This window comes from Pimephales promelas, chromosome 20 (assembly GCF_988280905.1).
Source record: "Pimephales promelas chromosome 20, fPimPro1.hap1.1, whole genome shotgun sequence".
Lineage (NCBI taxonomy): Eukaryota > Metazoa > Chordata > Actinopteri > Cypriniformes > Leuciscidae > Pimephales > Pimephales promelas.
Genome location: NC_142788.1, coordinates 22,009,180 through 22,030,365, shown reverse-complemented (window position 1 = coordinate 22,030,365; position 21,186 = coordinate 22,009,180). Strand labels below are relative to the sequence as shown.

Below are 21,186 nucleotides of genomic sequence, written 5' to 3'. Positions count from 1 at the left end.
CGGCACACTGAATTAATTCATTAATGGACATTTTGCTTATTACAAATGGTCGTCAGGTCAGACCTGTTTAATTCGAAGCAAAACGTGAACATAATCAATGTCTAAAAAAATAAATTTGTAACCAATAGTGAGTGACCTGACCTCACGTGCTTGCTCAGCGAAGACGTAGAGCTTAATCAAAGCAAGTCTGCCGAGTGAACATCGAACCGACTAAAGAGATTAAATTCTGTGATTTAGCCTACGTTTCTTGTAATCTCAGTTTGTACAAGAACCTAAGCAGTAAACAATACAGTAGGCCCTATGTTCTAAATCTTCGACTTTTTTTTATTTTTTGCTGTTTATTTTAGGCCTTTTTATTCAAATGTTTTTGTATGAAATCAAAGCCAATCTACCATTTAGGCTAAAGGTCCTCAAACATCTGCTTTTTCTACACAGTCCCAGAATTGATCATTCTGGTGGTCGATTTTTCCAATTGGAAAAGTAAACTTTCTATTTTGCCTTCCTCTTTTCAGGCCTTTGATGAAAAGAAATTGAATTATGCCCGAACTAGGCAAAGGGAATCAATTGTTCCTCAGAGGTTCCCCCAGAATGTGTAATAGAATTATTGCAACTGCCCCACCTAATGTCTCACAGAATCCCCGGACCATGCCGAATCATCAAACCACCTGATTTATTTTTAATGGCATTATACCCCTTACTCCATAGTGTCATGGTAATATCAGTGGCTCCTCCAGCTGCCTCTATATCACATTAGCCAAGCTTAATATTGACTGTGTAGGGCTCGCGAAACAATAAGCCTAGAAGACAGCCAGCTTAGAGGCAGCCAGCCAATCGGAAAGCTCTGCAGTTGGCTGGAGGGGTGTTAACTAAAGCACTGAAGTTGCTTTTGCCCTGGAGGAGCAGTTCAATCAATGGGATGCTTAGCGCTGGGGTACCCACAGCTTTCAGATCCAGGCATCCCTCAACAAGTCCGAGCTGACGAGAAACCATGAAACCTGATGCAACTTGATTCCTTTTATTTTGTCTCTCTGTCTTTCATGCAGCAAACAAACAATCACTTCTCGTCTCATTTAATCAGAAGCCGTAGTGTTTTCCAGCTGGCATTTGTTTTCTGCATCAAAAAGTCTGCATAAAGGTGGAAAAATACTTAAAAATAAAACAATAAATCGGACTGATTGAAATGACGGCTCAGTCAAATTGCATTACTCCAGTGCGTGCTGCATTTGCTGTGGGAAAATAACGCAGCTGTATTTTCATTTTCTTTATTTTATTGTCCTACAATAAAATGTTTTATGCATACAACTAAATTGGATTTATGAAAATTAAATCAACCCACTTATCATCTTTGTGTGTCATATTGCTGTAAACCACAGTGGGAATCAGACTATTCCACTTGTGGGCTACATGCACCTGATCACACATAATCTGTGGCTCCCTGCCAAACACACCGAAATCTTTTAATTTGTTAAAATGAAGCCCCGCAAATCTGCTCGCTCGTGTCATTAATTACAAAATGCCAGTTGCAGTTTGTTTTATGATACTTATATGAATCTTGTATAATGATAATGTTTGTTGGAGAAGCTAAAGTAAGGAATGAGTGAAATCTGCCTATTGTGTTTGGGCACACTGATTATGGCCTTTGATTAGTGCATGGGTGCAATCTATTCAACTTCTCTCACTCCCTCCCATCCTCCCCTCCCTCTATCCTTCCCAGCTTCAGCCCCTTGGGGTATGCCCATGTCCCAAAGGACAGCCAGCAAAGCAGATGGAACCCTCCTCCCCCTCTCCCTCGTCTCTCTCACGGCTCACCCCAACAGGGTTGGGGTTCAGGAAAAGCATGGACTGTGATTGGATGAACACTTCATTTTGTAAAATGTGGTTTAAGAGGAATTTTCCGACCACCTAATTGGAAGTATAAGTGGTTGTATTCGGCTCATTCGAATGGTTCAATTATCCTCCGTTGGCTCGAATAGCCCGTATGACCCTCAAAATTCCCCAACAGAACGGAATTTGCGCGACTTCCAAGCAATCGCTAGAAAAATTGCAAGAAGTGTTGTGTGGACACTCTCCAGCCATCGTATCAATAGCAGAACAGCCTAGAGAGGGGTTGCAGGTGGCATATTGTGCAAATGGGCAATTTTACGCTTCCAATTATGCAGTGGGCACTTGATTTAATATGGGATTGATTTACACAAACGGGCAGACTGGCTTTTATTCGCAGAGTCCCCCTGATCGCTACTCTTTGGCCATGATTTCAGTGCGTTCAATGGAGAAAAGAAATGGTTTCAGTCTAATAATGCTCTCATGACGGTGAGTGATACTGAGGTTAAAAGTCCATACCCATAAAACTCGGCCCCACTTCTCCCCAGTGCCAGAGAGCATGAGTTAGGCTGTTCCTGACTTCCTGTCCCTCAGGATCCATCCCAGAGAACTCCTGTATTCAGCTCCAGTAAGCAGCAGATAAGGCCGGAGCTCTGGGATTACCTTTACAACACGTATCTCTTAAAACACAGACGCACTCCTACTCTCTCTTGAGGGAATACAGTTTGGTTTTCAAAATGCCAATTTTGAACACTCTTGAAAATAACGGCACGGACGGTTCCACAGAGAACCTTTAACACCCATGGAAACTTAAAATGCACGAAAGGTTTTTAAAGTGGAAAAGGGTTTGATCACATTTACCGTTATTTGAAATTGAGTCTTTCCACAAGGAATCTTCATGACTGGGAGACCGAAAAAGTTCCTCACGAAGATTTCGGTCCTGTTCGAGTTGGTCACACAAATACAAATTTGCCGCGCCGACCAATAGAAAGCTACTTGGTTTGAAAGGGAGTTCTGTCCTTCAACTGACACAAAATTTGGTCAAAAAAGGAGAAAAGATTACTCAAAGGTTCCATTATGAAACAACATTCTGGAACATTTCAATTTTAAGAGTTTACTTCTAAAGTTTAATGAGTTGAACAGTTTGTTTGGAACTTTAAGTTGAAGAAAATTAGGCAGAAAAAGTCATTAAGTGCACTTTTTTTTTTTTTATCAAAGTTTTCCCCAACAGCCCAGCCCCCATCACCCAAACACCCCTGCTTTTATAATTATTACAAGGGGCTCAGCTTTCAGGAGACATAGAGGGAGCATGTGTGCATGGCTTTAATTCCTATTGTATTCGTTCAATCTCAGTCTAAGCGAGTGTGTCTGTGTCTGAGCTCAGGAGAGAGGGAGTGAGGGAGAGAAAGACAGAAACAAGGACCCATCTGTCAGAGAGGCGCACGAATCCCCCTTCCCACTCCAAACAGGTCCCTTGGGACTGCAAAAAAGGATAACTCACTTGTGGCAATAGTTGTGGGTGTGTGGGTTTTTTGGCACGAAGGACGACTCTCAACCAAGGGAACTACAACAGCATCACAACAAGCCAGCTAGAGTAAACAACTGCTAAGTAATTGCTGGTGTGCTTAAGGAGATGCATCCTACCGATGTGTTGACAGGGGGCGGATGCACTTGATTAGTCTGTTTTTGACTTGTCAGGTTTCTGCTGAAGATTTGACGGTTTTGTGGTATGATGCATTCAGTACAAAACCTCTCCAGACTAACTAAAATGGTCGTTATATTCTGTCGTTAAATCATCTTGGTCTACTGCTCAAAGTTTCTGAAGTCTCTTCTGCTCACCAAGGCTGCTTTTATTTGATTCAAAAATACATCAATGTTGTGAAATATTATTACAATTTAAAATAACTGTTTTCTATTTAAATGTATTAAATAGAAATGTAATCTATTGCTGTGATTAGGGCACAAATTTATCATAGAATATCGTAATTTCATCAAATATTTCAGAAAATGCGCTTTTAACGAACATATTGCTGCATACTGTCATAAGACAATTATATTGTATTATATTACAAACTAGTTAACGCTGCTGTGAGGGTGTTTCTACAGTGCCTGTGACAAAGTTGACATCTTTCTCTCTTTTGACTGCTATCAATCTCTCTCCATTTTTAGTTTTTTTTTGTTTTTGAAAGTTTTTTTTTTTTTTTGCTATTTGAGCAAATGGGAACACAAAGAATATATATTTAATGTAGTCTCTCATTCACTGCTAAGTTTACCCAACTATGACGCCTTCCACTTCTGAAAAACCCAGAAATGTGAACAGGGTCGATAGGATGTGTTGCATCACAAGATTTTAACAGCCACTGTGAAAGGCAATTTGAAAAAAAAAGTAAAAGGACGTGAAGTAAAATTATATATTTAAATAAGTATTAAGAAATAAGTCTCTCAAAGTATTACATTTCTTTTTTTTTAAGGAAAATACAAAATCTCTACTCTAATTATTATTAAAATTAAAGATTAAATTTTAAATTTAAAAAAATTATTTTAAACAAAATTATTAAATTAAAATACCGCCCATGGCTATGATGCCAGAGCTGTATTTTCAGCATCATTACTTCAGTCACATGATCCTTCTGAGATGCTGATTTGGTGCTCAATAAACAATTCTTATTATCAATGTGCAAGCAGATGTGCTAATATTTTTTGTGTGGAAAATTTAAATAACCTATATTGTTTTTTTTTTCTCAATATTTTCTATATATATTATTTTTGATTAATAGAGAGTTCATTGACTAGAAGTCAATAGGAATCTTTTGTAGCATGATAAATGTATTTACTCTGACTAAGTACATTCGTGCTTAGTACTTACTGAATAAAAGTATTCATTTCTTTCAGAAAAAATAAATCATACTGACCCCAAACCTTTGAACGCTAGAAGCCAATGTATGAAACTATGCATTCAGTGAATTGAAGTGCTTCTACACAACAATCTTTATTGAGCAATTCTGTAATCTGTCAGCAAAATTAACATTTTGCTTCTAAATATTTTAATGGTTTATTTGTTTAATCTTCTAAATCGTTGCAGAAACGCTATGGTGCTGAAGGAGTGAAACTGCCTCTCCAAACAATGAAACGGGTCATGGGAGTTCTGGGTGCTGTTACCCTGGATATAATTTGAACTCTCAACTATATCTCAACAGGAGGTTGTCTATATACCGCAAGTCTCAGGGCTCTGCATTCACAGATTTTCCATGAAGGCCCATCGCATGAACACTTAAGAAAGCCTTCATAAATACCATCAGATGGTGAAAATTAGTAAGTGGTCTCTTGTGATCATAAAGTGTTCACTTCTGGTTGAGGTGGACTAGAAAATGCAGGAGGCCTCGATCCCTAAGTTAGCTGTCCGTCGGTAGGACACAAGGGAGGAGAGTTTGGACTCAGCACAGGAATTCCCAATACAGGTTGCAGGTGTGACACAGCATTGTGAAACACTCCTGGGAGAAAAAGTTGTGGAGAAACAGGGTTACCATGGGATCTTTGGGGAAGCATGACACAGTTATAGGTGCACATACTGTTGACACACATGTGATCCCTGGTTCATATGGGACAGCAGCACTCCTGATGCCTGAACACACTAAATATATATCCTTTCTTTGACCCCCTGAAACCAAAAGTCTGACTCTGAATGCCAATTTCTCAGGATTCTCTTATTCAAACATTTTTAAAACTTAATTGTGTTTTTTTTTCCTCCCAAGTTAATCTTGATTAATTGGACATTGATTGTTGACTGTTACCATAGCAAAAGCTTTCCATCTTCATCAGTGCATAGATTTTCTATCTTTACAACACTTCTATGACGCCAAGTGGAAGCCTTCCTCCCTTTGTGTGAGAGGAAAGAAGCGTCACCCGAGTGACTAGCGCTATGGATATTGTCCTATTGTGCTGATTGTGTTGTCGCATGAGAGATTATGGTAGGCAGGCGACTGGCGCGTGAGCGCTGGTGTAGCAGACGCATCACTTAAGCCCATCTGTTCATTTATCAATCACCAGTGTCCGGCTTGACTTAAAAGTTGAACTATCCTGAAATGTGTATATGGTGCATGGCCAGCAATTGAAAAATATGTTTTTTATGAGAAAAAATGTGAGGGAAAAAAAGCATTAGATTTAAAGAATTATTATTTGAATTCCTGTCAAAATAATAGTACACAATAATAATAATAATAGCAATATATATTTATCATCACTTTTTCATCTCTGAAATGTGATCTTTTAGCATTGGATTCATAATGAAAGTTAATAGTGTTATCAAAACTTTTTGTAGAGAGAGCGTGAGCACACTGTCTAGGCCACAGATGTGCACACTTGGTGCATACAATGGGATCAGTGTGAGGACACGTGTGACCTGAAGCCCCACAGTCAATAGCACACTACAATAGAGCCCCTACTGGTATGAACACATACAGGCTATGTAGCCCATTTTTCTAAATAAAGTCAAACTTTATGTAGGCTATACAGAGCAAAAATGTCAAAAAAATATTCTTTTTTTTTTCCAAAATAAAACAGCTCTGCATAGCCTACAAAAGACGTTAACTGGAAGCGATGCAACCTGTTTTACAGAATACGGAAGCTTGTTGCGCTTAATCCCCATATCCAGGGTGGAAGGAAATTTGACAGGTTTCACGTAAAAAACAATTTTTCACCAGATTTATTTATTTTTTGTTTGCAAAAAGTAGCCTTTTTAGCTGCATCACGATCCACCTCCACATTAAAAACGTGTCAATATATTGAAAATTAGGCAATACGTCATTCTTGCCTCGTTATCGCGAGAATTTAAATATGGGTCTGCCTCGACAAAGTTCTGCAAGTAGTTTGTGAAATAAAAAATCTCCAGTAGCCTATCTGTTGCATGATCTGAAGTAGCAGGCTAATACATCTTTTCAGAAAAGAGTAGCCTATTTTAGGGGGCAAATCACCCTCGGGCGCAGAATGCATGGTTGAGTGAGTTATTTTAGCGAAACAAAACCGTTTGGGCTTGATTAATCCAGCAGTTATTGAGCGTTATGTTTTGGTGGGACGAGGGGCGCTAATGAGCGGACGGAGCGAATGAATGAAACGGGTGAACAACACACACACCTGCTCACACTGCACCAAGCTGTCACAATCATTTATTGGGACGCGCGCGCGTCTTTGTACACTAGACTACTGTAATTAGAGTTAAGAACAACGTTTGACCTCGCCATAAACCAAATAGGGCTCAGGGGTATTAATCCAGCACTGAGCGGGCTTTATTGGGGCAGAAAATTACGTTAGGTCACGAAAGAAAAGCGGAGAGTGATATTTGTATAGATTCCCAATTATGGGCTATTTTCAATTTGGAATATAGGCTAGGCTACACACTACAAATCAACTGGTGTAGCCTATTACATAATCCAGTAAACGCAATATGTTGATCATCAAATCAATTATAACAAAGTAACTTTTTATTATTGAAATAGCTCGTTTAAAATAGATTGTATGTTGATTACACCACCCTGACTTAAATTTTGCTGACTTGTAGGCTATTTTTCGAAATATTAATCATAGCTATTTCAAATCAAAATTGTAAAAAACAATCATGAAAAAATATGCCAACATGTTTTGTTTTTGTTTCAAGACTTCAAAGCTTTTTAATGAAACGAATTACCATCTACAGACAGGAAATTGTAAGCCCTGCAATATAGCATATCTATTTATTCAAATCAAAATGAGCCCATGAGCGTCACGTCATTCACCCAAATGTTGCCAGAAACATTTAGCTTTCTTCCCTTCTCCGAATTGCAGAGCCGCTCACCGATGTAAGATTTATATGAGCAGCATCGTTCCCTCGCACACAAATGCGAACTCCCTCAGACACAAAGCCCGGGGGGTAAATGCACACACTTAAGTCGTGAAACTTTTGGCCACGAGCGCGCCACGCGCTTTCGGATCAGCTGGAGGGGGTGGGCGGGTAGGTTCTGTGTGGGCGGAGATTGTGAGCATCGCTAGAAAGTCAAAGCCGGGAGTCAGTGCTCTTCAGTGAGGCATGCGACGTGCTCTGAAGCACCAATGGAGAACTAACGGATCTGAACTAGCGCAGACGGACTTTTGACATACACAAACTATCAGCGAGGAGTCTGGAACTTTGTTTTTCGTTTTAAAAACATTTTGACAACGTGTTCTGGCTTTCTGGCCACCTTTTTAGTGGTCGAAGTTTTATTGAAGTGATTCCAGGTGGTACTTTTACAGGTAGGTTACGGTTGTTTTTTAATCATTTATGCAATAGGCTATATATCTTCTTATTTTTTTAAGGCGTAGGACATCAAATGTAGCCTAGATTTATTTCAGGATTTATTTCAAGATTTAGATCAAACAAATTCGATTCGATCAAACAAAAAATATATAATAGGCTATTTGTTTATTCATTTTATGATTTCTCATTTAAAAAATAAATATGTGAATAAACAGTAACAGAAATGAATAGGCAGTCAACATATAATAGCTAGTAATCCTAAAATGTTTTCATCATGTCTCCTGCTTGACAAAATGGAATTGTGTTATGATTATCCCATTCATTGAGCTCAAATTCATCTGTAATTAAATACAAAGTGATCGGGAAAAGTTAACTCACTACATCTGCCACATTTTTAATTCACTTTAAGACAACAGTTTAACTTTATTTATTTATTTATTTTTATAGTACAGTTAATCAACGCAGTCGTAATTTTGGGCCGCGTATGGTATGCCATACATTATTACAAACGTTCGTGTTACTTATAAATAAATGACGCGCCAATGAATGCACAAAACCCACAAATGTTTATAAGCGTCACACTTTAATTCGAATCTAAATATTTCGCTAAGAAGCGCGCAACCTAGATAGGAAAACAATCGCAATACATCAACGGGAGTCCGATAGAATTCTGTGACAAAATATTTAGAGACAATGCTGATGTCTTTCAATCAAATCAAATTCAAAAGTGTTCTAGTAGTATTAGCGTGGCTTGGTCCTGTGTTTGTTGATTCCGGTTTACAGACTCCCCACAAATTAAATCCGAGCGCTTTATCTGTGGACTAAATCCAGTCGTGTCCCAGTTTGGACAGCGTCTCAAAATGACTACGGAAATCAAAGGGTTTAAACAGAAAGTCCTTTTAGATGGAGCATTAAAACTGAGAGAAGAAATGGAATTGTAGAGCTGTAATAATCATCTCAATAATCGTGCTCTCTCTATGATGAGGGTCTTAACTCATATGAGCATGTCAAAAGTCATAGTCTGTATATGGAAGACCGAGGCCGCACTTTGCATAGACAGTTTATTATTATTTTTTTCGTAAAATAAACCGTCTGTGCAAAGTGCGGCCTCTTTCTTCCATATATGTAGGCTACTCTACTTATTAGGATCACATAGAGGTCTAGATAAAGTGTACATTTGTTTTTAATTGATTTTAATCATTTTTCTTCTATGACCTCAGATCACAATGATGACCAAACCTTATGGAAAACCAGGGGATGTGACTGAGCTAGTCAGCTCTCTTGGATGGATGGAGGAAGACCTCAGCTCACAGGATGGTGACAGGACCTCTGAGATAGGTCACTATCCTCTACACAGGAGCAATCGTGAAGAGCTTGGCAGTGAGGATATGGAGGAAGAGGAGGAGGAAGAGGAGGAAATGGGTCTCGACGGAGAAAAGGCGCCCAAGCGAAGAGGTCCTAAAAAGAAGAAAATGACCAAAGCCAGACAAGAACGATTCCGCGCCCGCCGCGTCAAGGCCAACGCAAGGGAACGCTCGCGCATGCACGGGCTGAATGATGCGTTGGAAAGCTTGCGGCGAGTCATGCCTTGTTACTCAAAGACCCAGAAGCTCTCCAAAATCGAGACCCTGCGGCTGGCCCGCAACTACATCTGGGCGCTTTCGGAGGTTCTGGACAGCGGCCAGTCACCCGAGAGCAATGGTTTTATGGAGATGCTTTGCAAGGGGCTTTCGCAACCTACCAGCAATCTCGTAGCCGGCTGCCTCCAGCTTGGGCCCTCGACCATGGTGCTCAACAAGATGGATGAAAAGTGCGGGGTGCCAGGAGCAGGTGCACCGCAGGGTCACCCCATTAGCTATCCCTCGCCGGGACTTCCCAGTCCACCCTACGGCTCGTTGGAGGCCTCACACTTGCTTCATCTGAAGGGTTTCAAGGGGACTGCCTATGAGAACTCCTCACCCAATGAATGTAGCAGCGGGACGCCGCCTTACGACGGCCCTCTCACGCCGCCACTCAGCATCAGCGGCAACTTCGCCCTCAAACAGGAGCCATCTCCTCATGAGGCCGAGAGGAACTTTACCCCTCACCCGGCCCACGCCACCCATTACATCTCCTCACACCCTTACCCACCCACCTCCTTGGCCGGTCTTCCAGTCCCTCAGGGTCACCCTCTATTCCCAGGCTCCCGTTACGAGCTCCCTTTAGAGATGGCTTTCGAGCAGTTTGCCCCTTCGCACATTGTGACATCACAGATGAGCAGCATTTACAGTGAATAAACAAATATGACCACCAGAGACGCTCAGCAATTCTGCCTCCTGCTCCTCAGTGCGCCTCCAGGGGCTCAGCACATTTAAGGAGACACTTTGCATGTATCCTGTCTGATCCCTTAAGAGACCATAGCGGTCACTGAGAGAGAGCGAGAGAGAGTTTCTGAAACGCAACCTACCTGTGGCAATTGAACTACTGAAAAAGAGATGCATATTTTTTTTGTTGTTAATTTATTCTTGTTTTTGTCACGACTGAGTTTGTTACTATTTTAAATGTTATTTTGAATTGTTCTGGGATTTGTATTCTGTATACACTTGTTCTCTTTCTCAAATAGGATGGCTTTTTTGGACACGTGCCATAAAAGTGCATCAAATTGACATGTAGACAAACGCTGGAAGGATTTTAGACGCTTAAGGAGATCAAGAAGTTGAATCTAAGTCTCTTGAGCACTGTTCAACCAGATGCTGATTTGCCTCTGAACAAAACACGACACAAATGAAAGAATGAAGGAAAAAGATCCAAAATTTAGCACACTACGTTTTTCCTAACAAATGCATTTATTTATGACTGTATTTATTATTTATTTTGATGACAATTTTACATGTTTTGAAACAATTTGTCAGCACTGTTTTTATTGGTTCTTTGGTACACTGCCAGTAACTGCTACCAATACTCATAAAGTATTTAATTTATTTATCATTCAGTTTAATGTATTTTTGTCATTCTCCACAATATTTGTAATCTTGCTCAAGCATTTGTAAATATTTGCCTGTTTCGCACTTAATAAAATAAATATTCTTATATAATATGACACTATTTTGTTTCTTTATTTTTACCATTACTAATGATCATATTTGTTTAGAGATTCTAGAATGTAAGAAAACATAATGATAGATTGAAAAATGCTATAATTTTAACAATAAACCATACATTTAAAAATGCATTCCATATTATAATGAAATATTTAATTAGATTCTATCATTATAATAAAAACTGTAATGCGTTATTTCTTTACAATAGTTTTGCTTAATGGATTCTGTAATGTTGAATATTCTATAATATTCCATGATTTATTTTAGAAAAAAGATGGGTTACAATCGATTTTAAGGTGTCCGAGTTATCTGACTAATAATAAACTACATAAAAAAAAAATCTTTTCATGATTAGTAATCACAACATTTTTTTCTTTTGTCAAATCAACTTAAATAATTTATTTAGTACAGATAACATATAATTTTGAGTTTCTGATGATTAAATCAAGCTCACTTTTTCCATTTCAATGAACTTAAAATTTTAAGGCAACCAGGTTACTTACTTGAAGTTAAACCAACAATGTTTTTGGAGTTAGTTGCATGTAATTATGCAAAAATTTAGTAAAGTAACTACATGTAACACTGTAAAATAAAGTGTTACCAAATGCTTTTTGCATTAGGCAGAATTGCACTTTTTATATTCAAATGAAAAAGAAGAAGAAAAAAACGATGTTTCCCTGTGTTTGGTGATGTATAATAATAATGGAGGTTTTAGTGATTAATATTAGTGTTATGATGGGCATGGGAGTCAGTGGAGCATGTGGAGCCATGGGAACACATAGCTGTGGAACAGGTGACTGTGTCATGGGATCCCCTTTCACTATATCACTTGCGTTTTCCCAGCCTTTTCATTGCCAAAATGGTTGGGGAAATCCGCAAAACAAAACGAGCACACAAAAACGGGGTTAATGATGTAGGGAACAAAAGGAATTACAGTGGGAATGTATTTTCAATGATTCCTGCAACTTGCATGTCACATAGCTGTATTGAAATGTATGCAAGACTTTGCCTTTTCATCACTTGAGTACAGGACGATCGTTGACTTTAGCTTTGTGTTCATATCGAACAATGCAATGCCTCTCCAAATGAACAAACAAGAGGGTTGATGGGGTGACAAGACAGAGAGGCAGCGTGTGAAAGTGTGTTTATTGTCGGAAGCGGCACTAAGATGAGAACGGGCGCCTCGGAGGCTGTTTTGCTTGAAGTGGACCCTGCCTCATCCACCATTCCAAAGGTTTGTCTTTTCCAGCCCTGGTTTAAGGCAAGAGAAGTGAAGGAGAAAAAAGGAGCGATTGTTTTAGCGGGCGCCGCTGGTCTATTGTAAGTGCAGTGTGTTCTTTCTCTTGACCTCTAACCTGCATTGTTGTTAGGCTGTTCGTTCGGAGAGCCGAGACAGCTGGGAGAACTGCGGGGGGCTGATGGACAGCTGGGGCCAAACTAGAGAGAGAGAGAGAGAGCGCAAGGGGAAAAAAAGAGAAAGTGAGTAACAAAACAGAAGTGGTGAACGAGGCCCTATTCTTGAGTGACCCCTTTCCCTGTCCTCTTGTGGGTCAGCTGGGCATTGGAATGACACATAGTTCCACACGTTGAGAGGGTGAAGATGAGGAAAGTTCAGAATGGAGGGAGTCAAGTGCACAGAAGGCTTTCAGGCTCTGCCGTCAAGAGCATTTTTGCTTTTTTTTTAAAAAAGGAAGTGAAATGAAATGATGTGAAATTACATTTAACTCTAACCTGCAGCTCATTTTTGTGTTCAGTTCCCCTTTATTCACACAGGTGTAGTTGAACACATTAACTTTGAACATGATCCAATCATAATGTTTTCAATGAAGGCTATTCAACAACATTGTTTATATAAAACGCAACAGTTCGGGAAAAGCTTTGCTTTAAAAATAAATATTTCTTTAAAATAAAATGCTAAATGATGTGAAGTAAATGATGACAGAATTTTAAGAGTGGGTGAAGTGCCCAAATACATTTGAAGCCAATATACAGTCATTGTGTGTGTATATATGATACACACACAATGATAAGTTTTATATATATATATATATATATATATATATATAAAAACTCTAAAATTGCTGGGTTGTTATAACCCAACTTTGGGTCAAATATGGACAAACCCAGCCATTTGGTTAAATTTTTTAATTACATTTTCAACCCAAAGTTTGGGTTTTGTCCATATTTGACCCAAAGTTGGGTTAAAACAACCCAGCATTTTTAGCATATATATATATATATATATATATATATAGGTATTTAAATAAATAAATAAACAAATGAATATAACGCATTTCAAGCAAATCAATTCACAGAAAGTTTATTTTATTTTATAACTCATGTTTATTTTATAACGCATGTTATTCATAAAGCTGCTAATTACTATACACAAAAGTTATACAACAAATTATACAAGATGTTTTAAGAGAGTCTTTGGCATTGTTCATTGCCAATACATCAGCCGTCTGCAGAACTCAGCAGGGCTGAAATAAGGGAACGATTTCAGAGTTGTCAGCTGCTTTCGACATATCTTTTGAAAACAGATGAGAAAGCGCAGAGGAGAAATGTGCTAGTAAAAATGAAAAGGCACGTGAAGACTGTTGCGTTTTCCCATCAGGCAGATGGCCATCGCTGTGACCTCTGTGCCACAGCAAATACCCATAGAAAGTTTGAGAAAAAAAAAAAGAAAACTATAGTACAATCTTAGCGCGGTGTTTTTAAGATTAATTTGAAAACTCAAAGGATTAGAGAAGCAGACAGTCAGCTTCACACTGCAAAGAGTAAACAAGTGCCATTTATAAATGAACAAATAAAAACATTTCAAGCAAATCATTTCACAGAAAGTTTGATTTAAAATATATACAACAGCACATATCCACACCTGTGGTTACTCTGACCTACACCTACATACTGTACACTAAAATCACTTTGACACCAGCTAAAATTAATTTCAGGGTTGAAGACCTCTAGACAGTCTCTCCTGGTCATTTAATCCAGAGTTTTCCTTCAAGTGTGGCTACAGTGTTCAAATACTTTTTGGGGCCTGTATAGGCAATTGCAGATCTTCATTTACTGCACGAGGTAGTTGCCGTGTGGAGTTGTGATTTTAAAATATTGAGATAAAGAGAAGGAGTGGATGATGGGACATTAAAGTGCAGTCTGAAACCTCTTTCACTCCTCCCCAGCTTTTTGTCTCTCTGGCACTAATCCACTGGCCAAACAACGCAGTCTCCTACTAAATGAATGGTCCTGATCCATAGGGGGGGAGATGGGGATAAAGCATTGTGATTAAGATTGTATTAATGGGGCCATAGGAGGCTGGAAGGCTTTAATCAGTGTCTGTGCTGCCGTAATCCCCTGCCTTTAAGCTTCAGCTAACGCTGTGATCCTCCTCCTCATGAGTCACATCACACACACACTCACACAAACACACTGGATAGGCCGGAGAACAGTGAGGTCAAGGTACAGAGTTGGACTACAATGAGACTGATAGGTGGTGTATACAAGAAGGCAGCAGGATGAGGAAATAGGGAAGAGTATATATGACAGAGGATGAGGTTTGCAGAAAGACAGCAACTAGATAGATAGATAGATAGATAGATAGATAGATAGATAGATAGATAGATAGATAGATAGATAGATAGATAGATAGATAGATAGATAGATAGATAGATAGATAGATAGATAGATAGATAGATAGATAGATAGATAGATAGATAGATAGATAGATAGATAGATAGATAGATAGATATTCACCATTGCACCTGCTCAGGTCAGACTGAAGACTACTATGATCCACAGCAGAGGAAAGGAAAAGGGAGGTTAGAGTTCACAGAAGGGTGGAACAAGCCATTAAAGTGACATTGTGAGGCAAGACTCGTCTCCTCAGAGCTTTTGTGAGGGTGTTGGGTTGTCCAAGTTAAAGAGCTTCTAATAGGATGGTGATGCTGTCATGTTTACCCTGCCTCCCCCCTCTACACGCCCAGTGCATTGTGGAAGTGGCCTGGCTTTGAGCCCCCACAATGGCTGGAGAGGAGGGACAGATGGGGGTCCCTATGGAAGGAGGCACAAAAAGAAAGCAAGGTAGGAGGGCCCGACTGTGTGAGAGAGAGCCTGTAGTTAGCTCACACTGATTGCCATGCAAAGTAATGGAGAGTAAAAGAGAAACGGATGGGAAAAGTAAGAAGGAGACGGAAAAGGGGAGGGAAAAGGTCACAAAGAGATTTGAGAAATGCATAATCATCTATTTAAGCTATGGAATACAGTATAAGCCTGAACGTACTGATGGTGCCCTTCGTAAGTCTAAAGTGGGTACAACACAGCAGAGGATGATGGAGGTCGCAGACTGGACCACTATATGCAAAAGTCTTAAAGCGCTTTAAGTTCACTTTGTAACTCCACTAATCAGTTGACAATACGCAAAACAAGTCAACAAATATTATTCTGAACATCAAAAAGTGTATATATTCGTGTTGAGGCATTGTTTAAAGAAAACTTGATGAATATGTTTACTGATGAATTTTGCCAAATTACATATGATAAATAAGAGCATCCCTGCTTTTTTGTCAATGAGGGTTCCATTCAGCCATGGATCTCAACTTTTTTTGTTTCATGTGGTAGCCCAGCCCAATAGTAAATTAATTATATATTTAATATAATTTGATTCCATATTTCACATTTAATTATCAATTAAATTATCGACAAATTATTAACATCACATGAATACTTACTTTTTAGTTTGGTCACACGGCTTATGACATCACTAATGTGACATGTATAATAAGACTTTATAATGTTTTTTATATCATTTGCATTTATCATTGTTTATCTCTGCTACCCATATCCATAATGTTATATATTTTAAATAAAATGCTTTTCTCAACGGTCTGTCTGGTCCAAACATTAGGATAGGTCTTTGTTTAGCACGTTTGGCCCCTGCATGAGCTAATCTATGCTCCTCCAGGTGAGTCCCTCAGCATTAATTTGGCTCAGTGTGTCATAAAGGCTGAATGGAGTGGGAGTTGATTTATGTGTGAAAGGAGGGGATGCTGAGCGGAGGTGAGGCAGGGGTGTGTGGCGGAGCCTCTTCTGGTGTAAGATGAGGAGAGCCGAGGGGGAGGACCCGCGCACAGCAACAGATGGGCCCCAATGGCGCTCTCAGGTTGTAAACTTTCTGTTGGGAACATCTGTCAGTTTGTCCATATGCCACATTTTGAGAGGAGAAGCCCTAGTCAGTGTGGAGTGTGGACACCTGTCAGTCCCTGTGATGAGACAGGAAGTGATGGACTGTGCACCAGCATTTGATATTCATGCTACACGTGTGATGCGAGCATTGCTGAAAGGCAGAAAACGAATTGTTAATGCTAACTGAATTAACATATGCAACTGCACACATATAGACTCGAGCTGGTGGACTATTCGACCTTTAAAAGTTGTGAAAAAGAAACTTCCACATTATGATGCAACTACATGAAATCAAAAGTGTGATTCCAGACCTTTATTTTGAGATTTTAAGGGTGTCCTTTAAACTCCTACTCTAGATGAGTGTTACATCATCTCTCTCTTTTATATATATATATATATATATATATATATATATATAAAAAAGTCGTATTTTTCTATTTGCTCTGTTGTGAGCGGATAAAGGAGAATTAAGCAGTTGATCAGGGCTCAGTGTCCAGAGTGTTGCATTAGACAGTAATCCAGGGCATAGGAAGGGGGAGATGGGATAGCATCCCTAATCCCTTGCCTACCCCATCCCAAACACACATTCGGTTTATACTGTTATCACTAAAAAACGCTTCACATTTTTATTTTAAGAGTATGATAAATGATTAATCTAAGAACACCACCAAGGCAAAATTTTCAAACGGACCTTATTTCTTTCCTGTCTGCACCTCAAAACACCATCCTCAGTACCAGAGCCCACTGAGCCCTCCAGTGGTAGACTGTTTTTACCCACAGTTCTCACCAACTCCACTACAATCTACAGTGACAGATGTTATAGAGGCAACAGTTGGTATTGAGAAGGAGGGGCTTGGGGCCATCTGCCCAGGGTCAAGGTTTGGATAGAAGGAGGTCTCACAAGAGAGAAAAAGTGGCAAGTTGAGCTACATAACTAGTGTTGAATACTTAAGATTGTTCTGTTAAGCATTACTTACAGAAACTGTGAGTGAAATTATACGGGACAGGGACGCGTCACAATTAACACATTTTTTCACGTACACTTTGAATTAACGCTTCAGAAGTGTCCAAAGCAGGTGTCAGTGGCAAAACAAAAAGCAATTTGTGGATGGAACAAAAATATTTCATTTATTGGTGAAAATAAAGCATGCCGTTAAAATCATTTTTAGTCTCTGGATATCAAATAAGAGCTCTCAGATTTTTGCTTGTGGCCTCCACCTCATCACGAAAGTAGGCAATCTTCCGGTGACCCATCTTCCTCTGGAGAGGGGAGGTTAGTTTTTACACAAGGTTATGTAAAAATAAATACTACATAATTGAAAAATCAATCATGAAGTATTATGGTGGTAGACTATCACCAACGACACATAAATCTAACACCATGACTGCATTCACACTCACAATGTAGATGCGAAGTCGCTCCTGTTCCAGCTGAAAATACTCAATGGCCGTGAGCTCGTCAAATGTCTTTTTCATTTGGAGAAAGGCACAATTGGGTGAGCGTTTGGCATGCTCGGACCTTAATGCCAGTCAAAAGAGATTTAGTGTTTAGTGTTCCCTTTTTCAACACAAAGTGAATTGTTACAACCTCAAATTTACAGTTAGATCAAATTGCTGTTCAGAGGAAAGCTTTGACGATAGCAAAAGACAACACACCCCTTGAATCATGTTTTTGAATTATTGCCATCACGTCGTCAAAAATCACAGCAGAACCACGGCGCATGTCACAGCAACACTCAAGCTGTTTTCATTACTGAATGATTCAGCATTTGGAACGAATCGAGTCAAAGATTCAATGACCCATTCATAAACATCGGTCTCATTCTTGAATGAATCAGCCGTTTGAACGAATCGTTTGACTGAATGGTTCAATGACTCACTCATTAAGACGGTCGCCTGCCACCAACTGGTGGTTTAGTGTTAAATGTTTAAAAGTAGTATCATTCTTTCCAACGTTTCTTCTATGTAAATTTAAATCAATATCATAACGTTATTTTATGCAACTGTAATTTTTTGTGTGTAAATGATTTAATTTTATCAGCCCCTATGGTAATAGCCCTATAGTGTCTTATTATTCTAAATAATTGAATTTATTGATCAAATTTAGGAATTTAAAATGAAAGATGAAGCATACATTTAATAATATTGGGGGAGGGGATGCCCTTTAAAGGTGCCGATATTAGTATATGGTGATTTAAATATCAAAGCGGATTAAACACTAAAAAGAAAATTGTTTCAGAATAAATTGACAAAAAATAAAAATTAAAAATCCGGACGAGCAAGTGAATGACAGATTTCCGAAGGACAAGCGTATGAAAGGCTTAATGTCGAGCCCTCCCTATAGCAATGTTATCAGGGTACACATTCACCGGTAGGCAGTGGTCCACCTTACAGAATTCATAGTTTACCCACCTCTTTTTTTACCACTACACCTTTGACAACAGTGTATTAGATAAATGAAAAATAAAAGTTGTCTCCAGAAAAACAAAGCAAGGCGAGATTGTAAAGGTGTGCTTCAGGCAGGAACTCACCAGGGGTTGTCTTCTGGCTCCCAGCCCTCCAGCTCTCGGAGACAGTAGAAACAGCAGGCCACGTCTGGCTCATTCTCACTAGGACAGTGCACAAAACCCGCCTTGGCCATCTGAAGAAAGGATTCTCATTACTCCTTTTAATTAAAGCAGTCGTGGTTTTGCAAAATTACTGGCATCCCTGTACTCAACACAGTCTAATTTGTCGTCATTTCGACTTCCACTTATTAACAGTCTTAACTATTTCTCTCTTCATGTCTTTCCCCCCCCTGACGCACTCACCAGCTCTGGTGTGCACTGACAGTCTTCTCGAAAAGGCCACTCGGAAAACGTCTGAAGACGCTTTTCATAACTATACATCAGGTTAAACGACAAAAGCCGGGACGCAATCACTTCTGGGTTAGACATTTCTGAAGCTCAAACACACTACCTACAACTCACCGTCTCACTATATACCTTTTTGAGTGTGGCTGTATATTTGTGTGGGCGCTTTTGATTAGGCCTATTGATTGATGAATCGACGACAGCTGTCTATCAGAGCAACGAACGGCATTGATGTAAAACACGATCTTGAAACCTGAAGAGTAAATTTGTGATTTTATGCATGTAGATTACCAATCTTTATTCTTTAATATTGTTTTAAAAACATTTCGCGTTAAAATTATGATCATGTTCACTTCGTTCACTGATGTCACACATTTGAAATAGTAGTGTGATGTCTCCCTCTGCTGGACGAACAGAAACACACATTTGAAATGTGATATTCCATATTCACATTAAAATTCAATGAAAAACAGGCTTCGTTTCCAGAGTCAATGACACTAACAATGTCCAAAAATACTAACAAAATCACTGACTCCAAAAATGTGTAAATAAAGAAAAAAGTTAGGATAGATAGATAGATAGATAGATAGATAGATAGATAGATAGATAGATAGATAGATAGATAGATAGATAGATAGATAGATAGATAGATAGATAGATTATATATTTTATTAATTTCATGCCATTTTCTTGGACCAAATGTTTGTATGTTTGTATGTATGTTTGTATAAATTATTATGAGTCTTGCGTCATTGACTCCAAATCAGTCAAAGAATTAAGTTATTTTATTTGCTATAAAACTTAACAGTAAATGCTTTGGAATGGAGATCTAATGTCAAACATAATCCTTAACAAGCCCTATAAAAATTCCTGTGTTATGTAGTTAACCGCTACAGGCTGCACACATAGTTCAGTGGATTCCCTGGGCATCAAACATCATAAGCCAATTACTAGACTCAAACTTGAGTCTAGAGGCCTTAGCAAGTTGTGTCCCTTCTACTAACCAATTACCGTAAGCCAATATACTCCATAAAGTGAGATCATAGTGATTGGCAGACAACATTACTGGTTTGCGGTGTGAGCGTTTGAAAGCTGTTTATGACTGGTGGGTATAGGGAAAGGCCCTGCTGCTATCACCATGTTCTGTAACTGTATCTCACTGCGCCTGGCTGTTGAAATGTGCTTACCACTTCCAAAAAGCGGCCCCTCCACCCCTCTCTGCCCTTCATTTGATAGGAACTTCCCTGAGTGTTGGTTTTGTGTGTCACAAACACATTCTGCTGTTAATATGTTAATCTGTCTGAAAGGTGAACGTGAGATCTCTCAACTAGGATGGTCATATTAATTCTAAAAGAGTTTTTTTCCGTGAAATTATTTGTGAGATTTGGAAGATTCACGGCTGCTTGTTCTCTCTTTTGTGGTGATAGTTTGTCACTTAATATTCAGTCTAGAGTTTCACATCAGACATGACATTTGGCACATTCCTTTCAGGCGAGACCCCACACCGGAGCTGTCACTCATTTGCAGTCGCCCGCTCAGGAGAAGTTAAGGGGGAATACGTCACCATCAGCAGTTATATGGCTTTCATCTGGTCAGTGGCTTGAGCAAAACCACAAGGTGAATTATACTTCATGATCAAGCCACAGACTTGATGGAACTGTCTGGAATTACATTGCATGGCTTTTTTATTCATTGGCTTTTTCCTTTACACAGGACACTGGAGAACAGACAATAAAGTAGAGAGAGAGAGTGATCGGGACATGGCCCAGACCGGAATCGAACCCAGATCCCCAACAGTCATGTGCCGCAGCTCCAACATGACTGGAAGTTCCCTGATATTCTTCTCCAATTGCAAGATTCCCGAATTCCAAATGTAAAAGGCTTGAGTTTTATTTATTTATTTATTGAAAAATAAAATTAAATAAATGATATATATGTATTAAATAAATTCTATATTAAATATAATGAAATAAATGAAATTAAA

The 21,186-nt window shown here is 39.1% G+C and overlaps 2 protein-coding genes across 5 annotated transcripts; one reads left to right on the top strand and one right to left on the bottom strand.

Moving 5' to 3' along the window:
* Positions 1-4,781: 4,781 nt before the first annotated feature.
* birc5b (baculoviral IAP repeat containing 5b) lies at positions 4,782-19,384 on the bottom strand. Of its 4 annotated transcripts, XM_089124689.1 has the most exons (5): positions 19,161-19,371; positions 18,882-18,991; positions 17,752-17,869; positions 12,522-12,603; positions 12,282-12,417 (listed from the first exon to the last, which is right to left on the bottom strand). In XM_089124689.1, the coding sequence occupies exons 1-5, from the start codon at positions 19,284-19,286 to the stop codon at positions 12,383-12,385; spliced, it is 471 nt and encodes a 156-aa protein (XP_088980815.1). In that variant the 5' UTR covers positions 19,287-19,371; the 3' UTR covers positions 12,282-12,382. The 4 variants fall into 4 exon arrangements, with proteins under 4 accessions (XP_088980816.1, XP_039508137.2, XP_088980815.1 ...); XM_039652203.2 differs by lacking the exon at positions 17,752-17,869 and having other exon boundaries at positions 12,208-12,417; positions 19,161-19,384; XM_039652204.2 differs by lacking the exons at positions 12,282-12,417; positions 12,522-12,603 and adding an exon at positions 17,456-17,610 and having other exon boundaries at positions 19,161-19,360.
* neurod4 (neuronal differentiation 4) lies at positions 7,893-11,149 on the top strand. The gene is made up of 2 exons (XM_039651493.2): positions 7,893-8,082; positions 9,307-11,149. The coding sequence occupies exon 2, from the start codon at positions 9,313-9,315 to the stop codon at positions 10,360-10,362; it is 1,050 nt and encodes a 349-aa protein (XP_039507427.2). The 5' UTR covers positions 7,893-8,082; positions 9,307-9,312; the 3' UTR covers positions 10,363-11,149.
* Positions 19,385-21,186: the final 1,802 nt, after the last annotated feature.